The sequence below is a fragment of the Callithrix jacchus genome, chromosome 16 (assembly GCF_049354715.1).
Source record: "Callithrix jacchus isolate 240 chromosome 16, calJac240_pri, whole genome shotgun sequence".
NCBI classification, from domain to species: Eukaryota; Metazoa; Chordata; class Mammalia; order Primates; family Cebidae; genus Callithrix; species Callithrix jacchus.
Window position 1 is genome coordinate 38,823,231 of NC_133517.1, and position 19,524 is coordinate 38,842,754.

General features: G+C 38.0%; 2 protein-coding genes across 11 annotated transcripts in view; one reads left to right on the plus strand and one right to left on the minus strand.

The window, feature by feature from the left end:
• Positions 1-2,005, minus strand: part of LOC144579723 (uncharacterized) — a 169,947-nt gene extending 167,942 nt beyond the window's left edge. For 4 of the 8 annotated variants that reach the window (XM_078352729.1, XM_078352730.1, XM_078352728.1 and 1 more), the window contains exon 1: positions 56-1,021. In XM_078352729.1, the coding sequence (XP_078208855.1) occupies positions 56-361 (306 nt within the window). In that variant the 5' untranslated portion in view covers positions 362-1,021. Of the gene's footprint in view, positions 1-55 lie in introns of all 8 variants that reach the window. The other 4 variants (XR_013527919.1, XR_013527917.1, XR_013527918.1 and 1 more) reach the window with 2 other exon arrangements.
• MMP16 (matrix metallopeptidase 16) overlaps positions 1,117-19,524 on the plus strand; it is a 279,034-nt gene continuing 260,626 nt past the window's right edge. For 2 of the 3 annotated variants that reach the window (XM_002759052.6, XM_054246553.2), the window contains exon 1: positions 1,117-1,779. In XM_002759052.6, coding sequence (XP_002759098.1) covers positions 1,648-1,779 — 132 coding nt within the window. In that variant the 5' untranslated portion in view covers positions 1,117-1,647. Of the gene's footprint in view, positions 1,780-13,693; positions 14,157-19,524 lie in introns of those variants that run through there. The other variant, XM_035276883.3, reaches the window with a different exon arrangement.

The following is a 19,524-nucleotide window of genomic DNA, read 5'->3' on the forward strand; positions in this document are numbered from 1 at the left end:
CAAACAGATGCTCGCCTCACTCCCTTCCCCCTTTCTCTTTCAGCCAAACCATCACCTGCCAAGGGCTGGTGGTTGCTGCCCCCCTTGTCCACTGCCTCGCACTGCTGCAGCTCCAGTCCTTTTTGGCAGCCTCCTCTGAAGTTCCCCTGCCCGCGTTCGCCGGTGCTTCCTTCCAGCAGCCTCCCCCTCTCGCCTGCAGCTCTCCTCGCTCCTGCCAGCCTCTCCCCCACTCGGTCTGAGCGCAGCCTCTTCCTCCCGCCCTTGCCAGCTGCTTTACTCGCCTTTCCTCAGGCTGCACCCCTCCTTCTTTCCCCAACCCTTCCCCTCGCTCCCACAGCCGGTTTCTTTCCAGATTCCCCATCTCTCTCTTCAGATGTTTTAACACCCAGGACCACCTCTCCGGGTCCCAGTGGGTACGTGTGTCCACCGTTCACTTGCAAAGTGAGCATTTTCATTCCGCGTCTGTATTTGCCTACTCCTGAAGCCTGGAAGGCAGAATGTAGTTATGGTAGAGGGGATTCAGGAAGACACCGGGACATAGGCTCAGCGGACCCCAACAAAGTTTTGGACGTTGGGGATTTGCCATCTTAGGCTTCCCAAACTTGGTCAGCGCTGGCCAGCGACCCGAGCCACCCAGTGGCACTCAGTGACCAGGCGCTCCTCTGATGCCCAGCGCCCCTAATCTTCCAGGGCCACTTCCTCGAGAATGTCAACCGCTCTCCAGGACCCGGGTTGGGCCGCTCCCCAGGCCCCAGTAGGGTCCGCAGCCTGAGCCCCACCCAGCTCACGGCTGGGGAGGGGCCCACTCGTCTTTAGATGCCAGGCAGCGGGGTGGGCGAGAAGAAAGAATGGAGCCGCCCAGGTTCATGGGTGCCTGCCTCAGGGATGCGGGGTGGGTGATACTGTCGAAGAGCTCTGCTCAAACCTGGGTCCCGGTCGCGGCTGGATACCTCCGGTGCGCCCTACCGTAGTGGGGAAGCCTTTAGGAGCCGTCTCCTTTAAGAGGCGCGCGTGCGTGTGTGTCGGGCTGTGTGTAAGCTCGTGGGTGTGTGTGTGTGTCGCGGTATGTGTGAGTGTGAGTGCGTGTGTGTCCGCGCGCGCGCGCGCGCCACGGGCGCAGAGAGCCTGGCAGACCCCGGGAAGGAGGAGTTATGTAGATTACGGATGAACATTCTGGAGGGGAGCGAGGAGAGGAGGGAAGGAGAAGCAGAGGCGAAATAGCGAAGAGCAGCGGAGGCCCTTCCCGCAGGAGCTGGGGGCGGCGGCGGAGGAGGAGGAGGAGTGGGCGGTGGAGGAGGACGCACGGGCTGGAGGCGGCGGCGGCGGCGGCGGCGGCGGCGGCTGCTGCTGCGGCTGCGACTCGGCGCTTTGAGCCGGAACCGCCGGTGAACTTGGCCGCCACGTTCCCGGTGACTGACCCCGGAGGATGGTGAACGCGAACTACTGCTGACCCTGTCTTCGCCGCTGCTTCTCGGGGGCTGTCAAGCGCGGGGCCCCAGTCTCCTCCCATTGCCCGGCTGTGGGTGAACCTGCAGGCTCCTTACCCACCCCGAGGACTTTTTTTTGGAAGGAAACGAGGGAGGGAGGGAGAGGGAGACAGGGAGAAAACGAAGGGGAGCTCGTCCATCCATTGAAGCACAGTTCACTATGATCTTACTCACATTCAGCACTGGAAGACGGTTGGATTTCGTGCATCATTCGGGGGTGTTTTTCTTGCAATCCTTGCTTTGGATTTTATGTGCTACAGTCTGCGGAACGGAGCAGTATTTCAATGTGGAGGTAAGAGTGCGAGGGCTTTCCTCCTCCCCCCTTGCCTGGGCTGCTCCCTGAAACATTTCCTGCACTCCTTGGATCCGTGTAGCTCAGAGCTGCCTAGGTCCCAACACATTGTTTCCCTTCCAGCTGCGGAGATCCTGGTTCAGTTTAAGGATGTCTTAGGTGACGGATGCGTGTGAGACCCAGAATCCGTTATCCCCGGCAGCACACAGCACGATGCTGCGCGCTCAAAGACACAATTGTAGCCGGTCCATGCTTTTCACCCAGGGAGGAGAAGCCCTACATATAGCAATCCTGTAGCTAAATAAGGCAGCTTGAGTTTATAATGGATAAACAGCTCAGGATTAATTGCCTGGCATCATGTGCTGCCTAGGTATTGTTCCTGAAATCTTTCTCCCAGTATTTGGTGCCTAACAAAGGAGGTTAAAAGCAATGAATCTGGAGGAAAGCGTGGGAACACTAGATGTGTTTAATAACATTACTTTGTGATAAAACACTTGAGAATCTTTTTCTCATTTAGACATAACTTAATACACTGTAACTAGATCTGGCTACACAGAGGACATGAAATCCATCTCTTTTTAAGTGTTCTATCCCCTCCCCCGCCAATTGAAAATAAACGTGGCCCAATGTAATAGTTCTGAGGTGTGTTTTTAATTTGATTTCACACTCTCGTGGCAAAACGGGAAGGTTTTAGACTGTCATTTGCTTTACTTTGATAGCTTTGGGAACAGACGGCACAAAGCAAAAGGGAACTTAAGGATAGGGATTTGTCAGACCTCTGCCAAAGTACTCTTCCTGTCATCAAGTCAGCACTGAAGCCAGTAATGTGCAATAAATCAATGAAAGCGTGTATACACCTGAGCTGTAACACAACTTTATCACATATACAGTGGGATACAAAGCTGGTAAGAGGGTCTTAGTAACATTTACTTCTTTTGATTAGATCTGATGTCCTCTGATCTCTCCAACGAATTATGAATAATTCTTTAAGCAATAATGTGATTTTTTTCTTATATTGTTGATATTATAAAGCTTCTTGTCATTTTGTTGGGATTGTGTGTTTACACAATAGCAGGACCTGTTGCACAGTATTTGAGCATGCTTCATGTAACCAATTTATATACCGAATATGCATAATAAATGCCATGTGTAAAGGCATATTCTGAATATAACTGTGTTTATAGAAACTGTTTCTTAGGACTTCATGTAGTAAGTGATGATACAAGAAAAAGTATTTGAAAAAGGAGGAGCTATTATCAAAGGAGATAAAGACCTTTACAGATGTGAAGTATGAATAAATTACACAAAAGCCCCAATTTGAAAACTAAAAAGGCTTAATTAACCCTCTGAAAAATACAACTTTCTTTTTCTGGATAAAAAGAGAAAGGGGCTTGAAAGTCCAGACTTTTTTCGATTGCAAATTTGAACTTTTGGAATTACATGCCGCAGATTGATTTTTGTACCTAACATTTAAATCAAGATATAATTTAATGTTGAAATGAAGGATTAGTTCATAGGCTGGAGGAATTAAAGTGGCAAGCTGTTATTTATAATGTTATAAACAGAAGGGTCTATTGCCTCAGATTGTTGGTGATGGTGGTGAGGTGGAGTGTGGGGGAGGTGGTAAAAGTTAAGTGCAAGGTTGTGTCTTTTTCACCAAGGGAAGGGAAGGACAGTCTGGATTAATGGCTACCTGCTTTAGGGAAGTCTTAGATTTGCTTTCAGAAATTAGGATAGCATGAGTTTTGATGATCATTAGAGTTTTTGTGAGACTAAATTTTAAGTTAGATTGTATTTATTTATATTGTAATCCCTCAGTTGGTTCAGTATTATTATGCAATAAAAAGTTATGATTGTACCAAAAAAACTTACTTAATTTTGAATCCCAGTGACCCCTTCTCATCATTAAGATGTGTGAGGAAAAATAGTTTATGGAGAAAACAGTTATTTTCCCATTTGTAGAGTATTTAAGTTATATTATTCCTATTTATTGCACAAACTTAAGTATGACAGATAAGAAGTCATGTGCCATCTCAGACCTTTAAAACCTTACTTAATAAAATGGAAATTTTTAATGGTTTAGAGCAGATTATATGCCATAGTTTGTGTTATCCTCAAATAGTATTTTTAAGCTCTTGAGCTCATTTTGGTTGGATTTATAAGCATCTTTATGTTTGATGATACTCTTATTATTTTTAGATTGTGAGAGTAGCTGCTAGTGAAATGAAAATATTGTGAAGAACACAGAATGACAGGATATTTTCTGATATAAATTTCTGCCTGATTTGCTTCTATTTGATGTTTCTTTTTGATAGGAAACACTAAAGGGAAGAATAGTCCATCACTTCCTCTCCAGAAGAGACACTTATATTGTGTTCCTCATTCTGGTTGCAAAACATACACACTGGGATGTTTTATTTGATTGATTCTCAAGGGCAGCCTTAAAATAAACAGTAATGATATCAATCATGCATGAAGCTCATATGATCATACTTTTTTTTCAGTAAGCACAGAAAGTTATTATAGTTGGAGCAAAGCTTCAGAGGGATGCTTTTTATGCTGACAACTAAATTTGCATTGATTCATTCATCACTAAACTTTACAATTTGTGGTACCTCAATTCTTTTTATCTCTATAATTTAAGGTTTAAAACTGTGTATTTTTCCCAGGAAAATGGGGGATTTGAGGAAGGCGGTTGGCTACAGATATTCATGTTAACTCTTTCCTGTCTGATTTTTTAAGAGTATAAATATTTGGGATTGTCAGTTATCAAAGTGAGAGATATTTTTAGTCTGGTGATAAAAGCCTGCTATAGAAAGAGGGTGCATTTGGTTTTGTTTGTTTAGCTTGCTTTTTAAGAAGCAAAAAGGAACATCTCTTACAGCTAAGAAAGGGTCAGACACCACCAGGAGTAGTACTATAGCAGAGATTCAATACATTGCTCTATTTTTATTTCAAGTGGAACACTTTTAAAGTTTCAGTATATACTCATTTAGGAAAAGATTTTTGTCTATCATTGGATCCCTTTTTTAACAGTTGGTCTTTCAGTATGTGATAATTAGCATGATGTAAGAAAACATTGCTAATATTAACTAAAAGTCAAAAACTGTTGTCATTGGACAGCAGTCTGAATCAGAGGTGTTCATTGGTCATAAGCAGCTAAATTATTAAGAAAGAATTATGATTTAATATCTACTGTCTTAAAAATCATTTTGTTCCCAAAATAGTTATCTTACACAGGGATTTTCATGAACCTGTGGTTTTTTTTTGGTATGCTGTAAGCATTTTGTTATGAAATTTGAGATAGAGTATAATTCATGATAGTAATGCCTCTCACATCATCAACTCTGAGTAATTTGTCATATATTACTTATATGAATAACATATTTCCTATCAATTTCTAAACAATGGCATACATTTCCAGTGAGGAAAAAAATTACCAGCCAATTTAGTGGTAAAGTAAAAACTTATAAAACTCTAAAGGATGCATATATCAAAGCATAAGATGATTACTCTTTTGTGACAGAAAAAGTCTTCATATAGCAAAGATTGATTTTGTTGTTCCTGATTAAAAAAAGCAGAGACAGTTTAGATTTCAAAGGGGTCTTTTATGACAAATATAAATTGAGTATAACTATTTCCTAAGTTTTTCTTGCAATATGTTTATTTAACTGATTTATGATTTATTCACCTTTGTCAGGATTGTCTGCATGCACCTAAAAAGTCAGAGTTGGCATTGGGCACTTTTGTATTGCAAATAAATTTGGTAATAATTGATTATAAGACATTTCAGAAATAAAAAGTATATTTTATAGAATTTTACATTTTTATATTGGAACACTGTTTTGCTTTTCTCTTGTTGCTTGTTTAAAAAATAAAGATGCATTATTTCGTTTGCTCATGGAAGAACGGTGGTACCATGCCTTCTTGAGTAAAGGTTTTCTCCTGAATATAGCCCATAATTCTCCACCATAGCAGTTTATAACTGGTCAACCACAGGGGATGCATGCATGATTCATCAAGATTTTTATCTACTGCCAGATTGCAGGTTGAACCTGACATCTCAAATATGCTGGCCAGTTAGGGTGCTCATAAGGGTGCAAAGCTATGACAAGCAGACCAGGAGGCTCAATTGTTTTAAGATTCTTTAGCTTCTCCTACATGTCCCACCTTGACTATGCCTTTCTCTGTTCAGAGTTGCCTGGGCAGGTTCATTCAGATTTACAATTATTCATGAAACCATTACATACGAACATATGCCAGAGAGGTCACCTTTCTCCTACTATCCCCTTGAGAAATCCAAGGAGAGCAATAGTCCAAGTTCATCCCTCTCCATACAGCTGGGTTTTGTCTTTCATTCTCTTTGTTACCAAACAACAATAAAGCTGGGTTCAGTGACAGCTCTCCTATTTGTGAAATCAGGTTAAAAATGAAGAACCTAAAGTTCCTACTTTTTCTTAATTAAGGTAACTAACGTAAGATTTTAGTGCACTTGTTCAGTGCTATAATTCTTTGGATTAATCAATAACTCTATATTAAATTATATAACTGACCTGTGTCAGTTACTCAAAATGTACTTCTTCAGACTGTTTGGTAGAGGACCAATTGGAATTATTTGGGGACTAAAAAAGAAATTGAACACTGGAATTAATGAATTAAATTTATTCAGTGTTGTAAGATAACTATTTATTTACACTCCCTTAAAGAAGTTTTTGACCTTTTAGTATGTATATTGAAATTGATAAATTTTCATATTACTTTCTATCACAATTTAAACATCTGTGAATGTAGTAATACTCATCACTTTATTTTTCCTTGCATAGAAATATAATAATTAAGAGCACATATTCTGGAACTAGACGGCCTGGGTTCTGATTCCATCCTTTTTGTCTGCAAGTTTTATATTAAGAGGCAAGTTAGTTAGTTAATCTCTGTGAGCCTCAGTTTAACTGTCTGTAAAATCTGAATACTCTGAGTAATTGCCTCACATTGTTTTGGTGATTAAATAAATAAATGTATATTGTGTGTGTGTGTGTGTGTGTGTGTGTGTATTGTATATGTATATAATAGCTAATAGCTTAAAGCATGCCTTCACATGGTTAAACACTCAATATTTTATAGATTTTATTTATTTATCATTTTGATACAGGATCTTGCTCTATTGCCCAGGCTAGAGTATAGTGGCATGATCATAGATCACTATAGCCTCAACCTCCTGGGCTCAAGCAATCCTCCCACCTCAGCCTCCTGAGTAACTGGCACAACAGGCTCATACCACCATACCCAGCCTTTTTTTGTTTGTTTTTTAATTTTCATTGAGACAAAATCTCACTGTATTTTTCAGATTGGTCTTGAACTCCTGAGCTCAAGTCATTCTCCCTTCTTGGCCTCTCAAAGTGCTGGGATTACAGACTGAGCCACCATACCTGGCCACATGTCACTATTATTAATGGAAAATAAAGGTTGATGAGGAGGTAATTGGCATGATAGCATCTAATGACAAAAAAGTCTATCAAGTTAGAACATATCAACTGGTTTAGGAAGATTTTATTTAAACACCTTTTCCATTTCTTAAAAATATAATGTACTGAAAATCAACCAAGCTAATATCAGTACATTTTCTTCCCATAGGTTTTTCTTAGATAGTTTAGTTCAGGAATGTGATTTTCACATTTTGTCATCATTGGTTATTAACATAGAATATCAAGTTCAGCTCACACCTTCTTTTACAACATTGAGTTCGCTGAAATCTGTCCATCTTTTTTAATGCCATAGAAAATAAATAGGCCTTTATAATTCACTAGGCCATTTTATTTTAATTGGATTAAGCCCCAGTTGCTTCCTTTCCAAAGCAGCTCTGTTACACCTTAAATTCTGAACAAAAACAAAAACGTCTTTCAAAAATTATGTATATGGGAGGGATAAGAATGGACTGAAAAAGAAATTAACTGTTTTTTACAGTAACAAAAAAAATAGTGAAAAACAGATTGTGTCCATATAACATTGGAAATGGTGAGATAGCTAGCAATGTGGTGTAACTGAGCACTGGGGAGAAGTTGAAGGAGGTGGGCTTTAATGCTTGTTCCTTCACTAACTTGGCTTTGAACTTGCACATATCATTTCTTTGATGCCTTCATCTGCAAAAATGAGATGTGAACTAAATTGTCACTAAGGCCATTTACACATTTGAAATTTTATAGTAGTAAGCCTAGAAGCTTTAGTTTATATAGTGAAAGCAGGGTCAAGCAAGATTGACCCTGTAAATTTGGTAACAACTGTATCACAAAGGTAGATAGTTCAGAATTTTTTTCCTGAACTAAATGACATGAGGAAATACAGAATCTATAACTTAAATCTAACATGTGTTATCATCTGTTGGAAATCATCCTAGCTTTCTGCTGAGTAGTAAATACATTGGCAGCAAATGATATGTAATTTTAAAATCTACTTTTGACCAACGTAGCAAACCTTAAAAAATAATTTTAAAAACATAGTTTAGTGTTATTTCAAAAAATAAATGCCATCTACGAGTGGAACTTCAATCATAAAATGGCAAGATGGAATAAGTTCAAAATCTAGGTTTTAACAGTTTTTGGGAGGGAGTGTCTCAAAATATAAATTTGTCTCTCTGTATATGTATACAAATATACACATATGTTATAGAGAAATAAAGTGCTTATTCTGTAATCTCCATTTGCCCATTGTGGGAAATAATTTGGGTATGTGGTTCTTTGAGGGTTTTTTGTTCTTCACCACATATTTGATTTTGAATATGAGAAATTAGATCTCATTTGTTTTATAAAATATGCAGTTTATGTGAACAATAAAAAATTTCATTGTAAAAGAACCAAATACTAAGTAATATATGTGACATTCACATTTTCTTTTGCCTTATTTTTCTTTTACTCGGGGATGTTATATATAGATTTTGAGGTTATTCATGAAACCATATTTGATTGCTGCTTCCTGTCATTTAACACTCTGAATGTATATTTTTTGCTTGGTGTTTTACCACAACTGTTTGGCATTGTGCATCCTTGGGTTTGGATAGTGGCATAGCTTGATGAGCCATGTGACAGAAGCTGCATGTGACAGAAGTAGCCCCTAACCTTTGATTAAATGTGACCTCTTGGTGTAGTATATAAAAAAAGGCTAGAGGGAGCTATTGAGCTGTTTAAAGACTCCAATGACTTGGAAGAATTTGGTTTAAAATCAAGGACAAATACTAGGTGTAATCAGATGCTGCAAAATGAATTATAGCCAATTGCAGATTTTGGAGAATTCAGTGAACACAGTTCATGATTTAAAATATTAGCTGGTTTCCTGAGAGTCACTTAGCACCAGTGATTACATATGTATTTGATGAACTAAGAAAAAAATTAGCACTTTTCTGGGGAAAAAACATTCTGGGCATGGCAGTATAACAAAGAATGTTATAATGCAGAAATGCTCTACATTTCTCTTATTTTTAAGTGTGTAAGAGATCAGAAACTATGCATTGTAGTGACTGTAGGTGTATTTGGTTTTCCTGTTTTAAGTAACATGACTAATGAAATAATTGTGGTTTTATAGATTAGAGGTGGAATACATTTAATTTGATAATGCCTTTTAGATTATGTGTAGCAAAAATTCAATTTTAAAAGCTCATGAGACTAAAGTGATTTTAATTTCTAATGTTTACCATTAATCATTATTGAATAAATACTTTTCAATGAAAGCAGATTTTAAAATACAGTTTTTACCTATTCTTGTGTAAGAAACATCCACAAAAGTGTGAAACAGTGTGGTTTCTTTAAATAGGAGCATAATAAATGTTTTTAGTTGAGCAGATTATTATCTGACATTTGGTGGGGAGGGGTGGGGAATAACAAAGGCACATGCTAATGCATTAGGGCATGCCAGCATTTAATTAAAATACGATAACCTACTCATAAGCATCACTAAGATTTTTTAAAGTTTTTTAATCTAGTCACTTAAGTGAGCTTTGGATTATTGAAGTAAGTCATGGGCCCTGAAAACAGAAAAATTTTCTCAAGAGAAACAGTCAGTCCTTAGAGTGATGTATTCAAATGACCAAAGAAACCCAAATAAACTACTCACTGAAATGGAATCTTTCAGTATTTGTTTTAGCCACGTTTAAGTTAAGGAAGAATAAACTGCCCTTTTAAAGGGGAAGCTGGATAGTTTTATAAACTTCATTTCATGCCCCCAAATTGCATGCACCTGATGTGATGTCAGTGGAATGTAGGCATGTGCCTCTGCATGCAGCTGATATGGTCAGACCCCTAATGATGTCAGTGGAGGTATTTTTCCATGGGAACGTTCACAGTTGAATTCCTACCATGTGTTAGTAATTTCTCATTGTTTATAATAATTAGATATTTGTTTTTATTTTAGATTTCTAATGTCTGTGCATTCATTCCTTCTTTAAACAATTGTGGTTCCTTCTCATGCTCTACTTGCTTCAGCTAGTTGGCATCTTAGGGATTTCGTATTTTACTTACATTGCAGGACCCAAGGCTTAGAATTTGGGAAAAATTATGAGAAGTCACATTTTTACCCCTCACTTCTGTCATCATTAATAAAGTAAAATAGTTTCAAATAACTTACAGAAACAAATGTATACTCAATGGTTTATATAAAATCAAGAATACACATAAAAAATGTCAAGAGCACTACTAAGATATGACTAAAATCCTTTTTGGAGGTTTGGGTATTTCTTGTATTACAACAGTGCTACTCATATAACTTATGGTTTTACTTATGTATGATGGATTAAGTGAAGTTGTTTGCTCCATGGGTGATTCAAGCAAACTGCCTAAGTAGCCTTTGCCTTGTTTTAACCATTTATGTAATGGATATGAGATATTTATTGCCTATCTGTAGCACAGATTTTATAATGACAGCATCCAGACAATGCCAAGCAGTCTCCTTTCTAAGTAAGAATAGTATGCTGTCTCAGCTCCTGAATTCCATCTGATGACTGGGAGCATAGAAACCTTCACTGTGGCATTTCATTCTGAATTAGACAAAGGCTCAGATAACCAGCAACATGGAAATACCTGGAATTTATCTGAACACTAAATTTTAATGATAATAAAAAACAATGTTAATTAACATTGGTTAAACATATACTATGTGCCTAATAAGTGTTCTAAATGTTTTATATATATTAACACATTTAATTTTCATTGTAATCTTGTGAGTTAGTATAACTATTTCTCTTATACAAGTGATGGATCTGCTACTCAGAGGTTCAGGAACTTGTCAAGGTTACATTGCTATGAAGTGCTGAAGTGGAATAGCCTAAAATCAAAGCCCGAGGCTGAGTGTCACACCCCAGCTTCCAACCAAATAAATACAGGTGAGAATTAATTTCCATGTCCCCAGTATAGATAGTTTTATCCAGTTCCATTACTAACATCGTTTGTATTCCAAACTAAAATGAGGTAACTAATATGTGTAGCGGAAAAAGAGTAACCTGTCCTGAGCAGACAGCCTTACCTGGAGTAAAAACTGAATAGGGGATTGTTGCTTTGATTGGTTGATTTAAGACTGATTATGTGGTACTCAGTATAGTTTTATATTTATGATTGTTAAATCATTAGATAGTTGGTAATCCATGTATGGCATAATCTTAAATACATACAATATGAAATTGTAATATTTTATTTGACACCTATTTGTCATATTGCAGTTGACCATTAAATATGATTTTCAAAGTGTTCGGGAAGGTTTGGATATATTCTAAGATTAAAAGAGTTGAATAATATAAAAAATGTAATGAAAAACTTGTGTCAGAGATGGGTATTTCAGTGCCCTGCAGGGGAGGAATGTGTGTGTCTATGGCTACTGACTGGTGTGTTTTATGAATTCTGGCATTTGTTATTTTTATATATTGCATATATTGAGTAGAAGCTAAAAGGAAATATGTTTATTTTATTATTTTTTAAATATTTATTTAGTTTAATGTAAAGCGATCTTTTTCAGAGATAGATCGGTCCAGCAATGGATCAGGTGTCTCAAATGTTATTGAGTACCTCCTCACTGTTTGAGAATAGGCCTGATGATTGATTGTTGCCTTTATTATGGAGAGAATAGAAACTCCAACATGGCGATTGACCAACATATGTAAAAAACATCTTCAGGCCCTAAGATTGTTATTGTATATAGCTTTCTGCACTCACATAATTTGTTTATTACCCAATCAAAGAAGGACTGTTTCTAAACCAACTTACAAAGGTAAAAATCTAGCTGATTTTACAAAATGTAAATATTCATTTGGCTACTTTCTCACTTCCTCTAAAGGAAGTAAAACATACCTCACAGATAGTTCTGGTTTGATTTTCTCACTGGAATAAAGAAATTCACAAAGAAGTGAGCAACATAAATTTCTTAGTTTTCCAGTGCATATAAAAGTTATCTTTACACTGTGCTGTATTCTATTAAGTGTGAAACAGCACTATGCCTTAAAAAAAATGTACGTACCTTAATTAAAAGTACTTAATTGTTAAGGACCATTGAGCCTTTTGCAGCTGACTGATCTTGGTAATGGCCCTGAAGGTGAGGGTGGCTGTGGCAATTTCTTAAAATACAACAGTGACGTTTGCCACATTGATTGACTATTCCTTTCATGAAAGATTTCTCTTAGCATGCATTATTGTTTGATAGTATTTTTACCCACAGTAGAACTTTTTTCAAAATTGGAATCAATCCTGACAAACCATGCCATTGCTTTATCTACTACGTTTATGTAATATATCTAAATTCTTTGTCGTCATTTCAACAATATTCATAGCTTCTTCACCAGGAGTACATTTCATCTCTAGAAACCACTTTCTTAGCTTATCTGTAAGAAGCCTCCTCACTCATTAAAGTTTTATAATGAGATTGCAGCAATTCAATCAGATCTTCAGGTTCCATTTCTAATTCCCTCAGAGTCATCAACAGAGATTGGAATAAACTTTTTCCAAACTCCTGTTAATGTTATTTTGACCTCCTCTCATGAACCATGAGACTGCTTAGTGGCATCTAGAATGGTGAATCTTTTACAGAAGGTATTAAAGTTATTTTGCTTAGATCTATCAGAGTAATCACTATCTATGGCAGCTGTAGCCTTCCACAATGTATATCTTCCGTAATAAGACTTGTGACTTGAAATTACTTTTTGATCCACGGGCTGCAGAATGGTTCACGAAGTTCTTGTGCTTTGTTTTTCAGCTCCATCAAGTCGTTTATGTTCTTCTCTAAGCTAGTTATTCTAGTTAGCATTTCGTCTAACCTTTTTTCAAGGTTTTTAGTTTCTTTGCATTGGGTTAGAACACGTTCCTTTAACTCAGAGAAGTTTGTTAATTATCTACCTTCTGAAGCCTGCTTCTGTCAATCGTCAAATTCGTTTTTCCTTCAGCTTTGTTCCCTTGCTGGTGAGGAGTTCTGATCTCGTGGTGGGAGAAAGGTGTTCTGATTTTCGTTGGTTTCATTCTTCTTGCGCTGGTTTCTCCCATCTCTTGGATTTATATAGTTTTGATCTCAGGTAGCTGCTTGGGGAGGCGGCCTTTCCTTTGTCTGACTGCAGAGGCGCTGCTGGGCTGCCACAGGTTCAGTGGAGCTGCTGCGTCTTGTCTTTTATTTACTCAGGAAAGTTAGGCCGGCTCCTACAAATGGCAGCTGCCCCTTCCCGCCCCCGCACCCCCCACCCGCCCCTAGCTGGATAGCTCCTGGTCGCTCTTTAGGTGCGAAACTCTAGCGTGAGAGGTTTTTTCAGTCTGCTGGGCTTTGTCGAGGGGAGGCAGGGGGACCTGTCCCGCCGTCTGGGCTGTTTCCCTGTTTTCAGTTCCTCTTCCCTGTGAGGGGAGGGTAGATCCTTCCAGCTGGCTTTCTGGCTTTCTGGTCAGCCAGTGCTTCCGCATCAGCCAGTGTTTTCGCCCCGGCTCTGGCCGAAGTTGCTGTTCTGCCCTGTTCAGGCAGCTCGCTGAGGCTTTTCAGCCCGGCGAAGACCTGCTGTCCTGTGAGTTGTAGAGGGCCTGGGTGGAGCGCCGAAATCCCAGAGGGGGAGATCCCCCCGCCCCGTCCTCCCGTCGGTTGCAGGCACCTCTTGGGTGGGGCAGTGGCCCGCCTTGCCTCAACTTGCCCTACTTGGTTTATACGCACTGTTCATAACCAGACCCACAAAATGAACAAAATGAACCGGATACCTCGTTTGGAATTGTGGAGAGCACTCGGTTTCTGCGTCTCTCTCGCTGGGAGCTGCTTTCTGGAGCTGCCTCTCATTCAGCCATCTTGGGATGCCCTCCGTGGCCTGCGGATGGATGTTGGATTAGCAGGCATGAAGAAAACATAATCTCCTTGTACATCTCCATTGAGCTCTGGGTGACCAGGTACGTTGTCAATGAGCAGTAACATTTTGAAAGGAATCTTTTTCCTGAGCAGATCTCAGTAGGCTTCAAATATTCAGTAAACCACGCTGTAAAAAGATATGCTGTCATCCAAGCTTTGTTGTTCTATTGATAGAGCACAGGCAAGGTAGATTTAGATTAATTCTTAAGGGCCATAAATTTTCAGAGTGGTAAATGAGCACAGGCTTCAACTTAAAGTCGCCAGCTGCATTAGCTCCTATCAAGAAAGTCAGTCTGTCCTTTGAAGGTCTGATGCCAGGCACTGACTTTTCCTCTCTAGCTATGAAAGTCCTAGATGGCATCTTCTTTCCGTCTAGGAAAGAAGCTGTTTTTTCTATATTGAAAATGTGTTGTTTAGTGTAGCCGCCTACATCGGATTTTTAGCTAGGTCTTCTGGATAACGGGCTGCCGTTTCTCCATCAGCATTGCTACTTCATCTTATAGTTCTAGGTTGCACGAGGGGCTTCTTTCCTTAAACCTCATGAACAAACCTCTTCTAGCTTTCAAACTTTCTTTGGCAGCTTCCTCACCTCTTTCAGCCTTCATAGAATTGAAGAGACCGAGGGCCATACACTGGAGGAGGCTTTGGCTTAAGGGGATGTTGTAGCTGGTTTCGTCTATTCAGACCACTGAAACTTGCTCTGTAACAGCAGTAAGGCTATTTTCCTTATTATTGTGTGTTTACCGGAGTACCACTTTTAATTTCTTTCAGAAAGTTTTCCCTTGCATTTACAATTTGGCTAACTGTTCAGTGCAAGAGGCCTAGCTTTTGGCCTATCTTGGCTTTCAACATCCTTTCCTAACTAAGTTTAATCATTTTTAGCTTTTAATTTAAAGTGAGAAACGTGTGACTCTTCCTTTCACTTAAACATTTATGGGCCACTGTAGTATTGTTAATTGGCCTAATTTTAATATTGTTGTGTTTGAGGGAATAGGGAAACCCGAGGAGAGGGAAAGAGACAGAGGAATGGCCAGTCAGTGAGCAGTAAGAACACACACACATTTAGTAACTAAGTTTGCCATCATAAATGGGCAGAGTTTGTGGAACACCAAAACAGTACAATAGTAACATTAGAGATTAATGATCACATAGAGTGAGGTTTGGGAATCTGTATTTATTAATCGTAAAACCCTAGGTGAGTTTTCTGAGTCACTGTTTTCGTGCATATCTCACAATATATTCCTCAGAAGCTAAATGCTACAAGATATTTCTCAAAAACATTCCATAGTCAAATAAATCTGGTAAGTGTTTAAAAAAGAGAAAGAATACTAATCACAGATCACCATAACAGGTATTATCTAATGAAAAAGCTTGAAATATTGTAAGAATTACCAAAATGAAACACAGAGACGTGAAGTGAGCATGTACTATGGGAAAAAATGGTACTGATAGACTTGCTTGATGGAGGGTTGTCACAAACCTTACTTTGTATAAAATACATTATCTGTAAAGTACAACAAGGTAAAATGCAAGAAAAATTTTTAGTCGAGACATAAAGATGAGATTTCCCAATGTTGGTCAGGCTGGTCTCGAACTCTTGACCTCAGATGATTCACCCGCCTCAGCCTCCCAAAATGCTGAGATTACAGGAGTGAGCCACCGTGCCTGGCCCAAATGGACGCTAATCTTTAGCAACAGAAAGCAGATCCATGATTGCCTAGGGACTGAGGGAAAAGGGCAGGAGGGCTGGGAGGGAAGGATTATAGAGTTCAGAGAAGACTTTTGCTGGTGATGGATATGTTCATTTTCCTGGCTGTGGTGGTAGTTTTCTGTGTACGTCAAAACTTACCAAATTGTACACTTGAAATATGTGGCTGCTTATTGTATAGCAGTCATACCTTGATAGAGCTGTTAAAAATGCATATTGAATATGTAATCCAGTTCTTAGTAACCAACCTAATAATGATAACTGCTGGTGGTTACATGTATGCTATTGCCTAAATTGAGATGGAAAAGAATAGGTTGCAGTCTTCTTTATGGCACTATTCTATAGAAATAAAATGTCTAACTATAAAAGATTGAGTTGATCAGGACTTAGTTTTGGGCCCTGTCTCACTCTGAAATCTGTCTTTGGATTCCTATGGCTTAAAATACCCATATAAAGACAACTGCCAGTTTTTATCTCCAGCTGGCATCTCTCTTCTCAGCTCTAGCCTGTATTCCCATCATCTACTTATCCATCTTACTTTCTACAATGACATATGTTCTGATCTGCCCTCTCTCAGTGTTTCCTCTGACACTGCTTCCCACCACTGTGCTGGTATCACCTACCACATGGATATTCAAGTTAAGAGTAGGCACTAAATCTCCGGTTTTCTGCCCTTTACTCTTACTTCTAATCACTTGCCTCATTTCCTTTAACATATATCTCATGTCTCTTTATTTCTGATGTCTATTTTGGGTTGCAACCCTATTTTAAATCTTCATTATCTTTGTTGTTGACATATTATATTATTTCACGACATGCAAGCCCTCATTATCAGCCTCACTCCTTTCTCTAGCCCCGTAGCTCAGAGTTCATTTCCTGGTCACTATGCTCTAGTGCAGTGGTCCTCTCATTAAAGATGCCTGTCCCCTCCTAAACATTAACTAAAATCCCATAAAGCTTCTATTGTGGTTTATATCCATCTATATTTATGGTATTAGATAAATCTGAAAGAATTTTAAAATACTTATTTAGAAATTCATTTAAAAATGACAGTCATGTTATAAATAACATTTTTATGAAAATAATTTAACAAAACAAAATAGTAAGAAAGGTAACATTGTTTTCCATCTTTCCAGAAACTTTAAATATCTGGCTTAGCAAAAATATAGCTAGATTCTCATATCTCCTTATGCATTCACTCTCCTGATGTTATAAATCACATAGACTCTGGTAAACTCAACAGTCAAAGCTAAGTGGATGAGAGTAAAAAGGCAAATAACATCTTATTAAAATTGTTTGAGTCCTGTCCTGAAAGTTTTAAGACACTCAGAGATTCCTGGATCAAACTTTGATGATCTCAGCTCTGGCAGCTATGCTGTTCCCCTTTTACCTCCTGGATATATCAAGATCTATCCACCTTAGAGTTTTTATCAAAATGCTTGATTCCTTCATTTCTTCCCCATCCTAATATACATTTTTTGGTGTCCAGAATAAACATTAGTGAGCCATATTTAAATCTCCATCTTCACCCCCACCAGGTAATGCCCCATTATGCATTTATAATAACTTCTTATTATTTTTAAAGTATCTTATATAATTATAAGCAGAGTATTTTATTAATATCTTAATTCAAAGGTAAATAGTGGCATCTGTATGCAAGACTAAAGGACATTAAAATTACTGTTGAGAATTATTAAATACCTTATTAATTTATAAAAACTTGACTCATGGGCACATATTTAAAAAGCCAAGCGTCTACCTCCTTCTTTTTCTTGTACCTTTGAGTTTTGGTCTTCCTGTGTCTAGAAATATGTAGGCCAAATTCATAGTTGCTAGTACAGAAATTTAAAAGGACTGAAATAATTTTTTTTCTCTCTTCTTGCCTGGGGCATATGGGCAAATTCAGTACATTAGAACAAATTGAATGCCTGTACAAATAATCCATTGTACAAGGTATTTGTGTGATAAATTCACATCTGTCTCTCACAATAAATTATAACTTTGTGTTGAGCCAAAGTATATCTGGTATATCTGTCTTGATCATTAGTGTGTTCCATGAGCCAGACATCGCCATGTAGGTAGAGTACTCAAAAGATATGCACTGAAAAATGAGTAGATTACTTCATCCCTATTCATGGGTGTTAGTTTCTAAATGTAAGTAGTGTTTTCTGATCCATTTCAATAGTTGTCTTTTTCCTTAACTAACTTAGCTCATATTAGATGGCAGCATGGTGCTTTACCTTGCATTTACTTTATTAGAAATGTTTAACTTCCAATAATCAAGGATCATATTTATCTTAGTTATTAATGGTCAACTGGTGAGCAACTTGGACTTCAAGATTTAAAAAAATCATCTTTATCATATGACACCAGAACTTTTGGTATTAATCATGCTTTCTATCTTCATTCACCAATAGAACATTCATATAAACGCCTTTTGGCTTGGCTTAAAAATATTTGAAAATTGGTCATTTTTTTCCAGTGATGTGTATCAGAACACCCAGGGAAAATATTAGAGGAAAATAACTATGTTCTAGTACAGTTACTTCAGTTGTAGTTATTACCATTACTGAACAGCAACTTTACCAAATGATTTTTAGAAAAGAACAAAAACAGTTTTACTTGTATTTCACTGAAGGTCTTAACTAATTTCCATCCCTCTTTGAGCTACATGGATGAGGAAAAAGGTAAATACACTGTCTGTCATTGTGTGCATTAGTATGTAAAACTTGAAGACTGAATGATCACATAATAATTTGAATTTCTTTTAAGTAATTCACATTAAAATTAGATTGTAGAGCTCTAACAGGCACAATAATGAAGGCCCATGAATTCAGAATTGACTCAATAAATGTTAAATATGTGATGGATTTGCTTTTTCTGAACACCTTCATATTGCTGATAGGCAGGATAAAAACAGAGAATGCAAGACCTTCTTTAGTCTTTTATTGATACACATGCTGTCTATTTGAATTACATCTTACTTAGGAAAAGTAGAGGAAGTATAGTCTTTGAATATTAAACAGTCCATTTTTCTCTTTTGTGTTTAACAAGAAAAATGAGGCCTTTATTATAGGATTGTATTAAGAATGACAAAACATATGGAGCCTTTTCTTTGAGGACAGCCATCTGCCTCAAAGTTGCAGCTTCCAGTCATTTTTTTTTTTTAAAGAAACTGGTTTTCTTTTTGTTACTTAAGTAACTTCCAGAAATTTTCTAGACACACACACACAATTTCCCCCTCCCTCATGCCACCCTCCCACTTTCTAGACTTTCCTCCCTCCCCCGCCTTCCTTCCCATAAAAATGCATCGTATATAATGTTCTGTATATTTTTTACATAACAATATACTTTGGAGATTTTTTTTCTATCAATGAGTGTAAAACAACTTCATACTCATATGATATTAATAACTAGTAACTTGTAATTTATTTAACTGTACTCTTATTGCTGAACAAATCTATTTTAAAAGTTGTTTCTGTAATTAAAATATAATGCAGTGTACTTCTCTAAGTACATGTGAGTTAATTAGTTTATGTAACCAAATTTCTGGAAGTGAAATTACTGCATTAAGGGCTATATTTATTTATACTTGTAGTAGGCTCTGCCAAATTGTCACTCAACAATGTTTGAGCATGCTTGGTTCCACACACTTGCCAGTGCTTTTAAGGTTTTCCTAATCTGCTGGATAAAAAAATAAT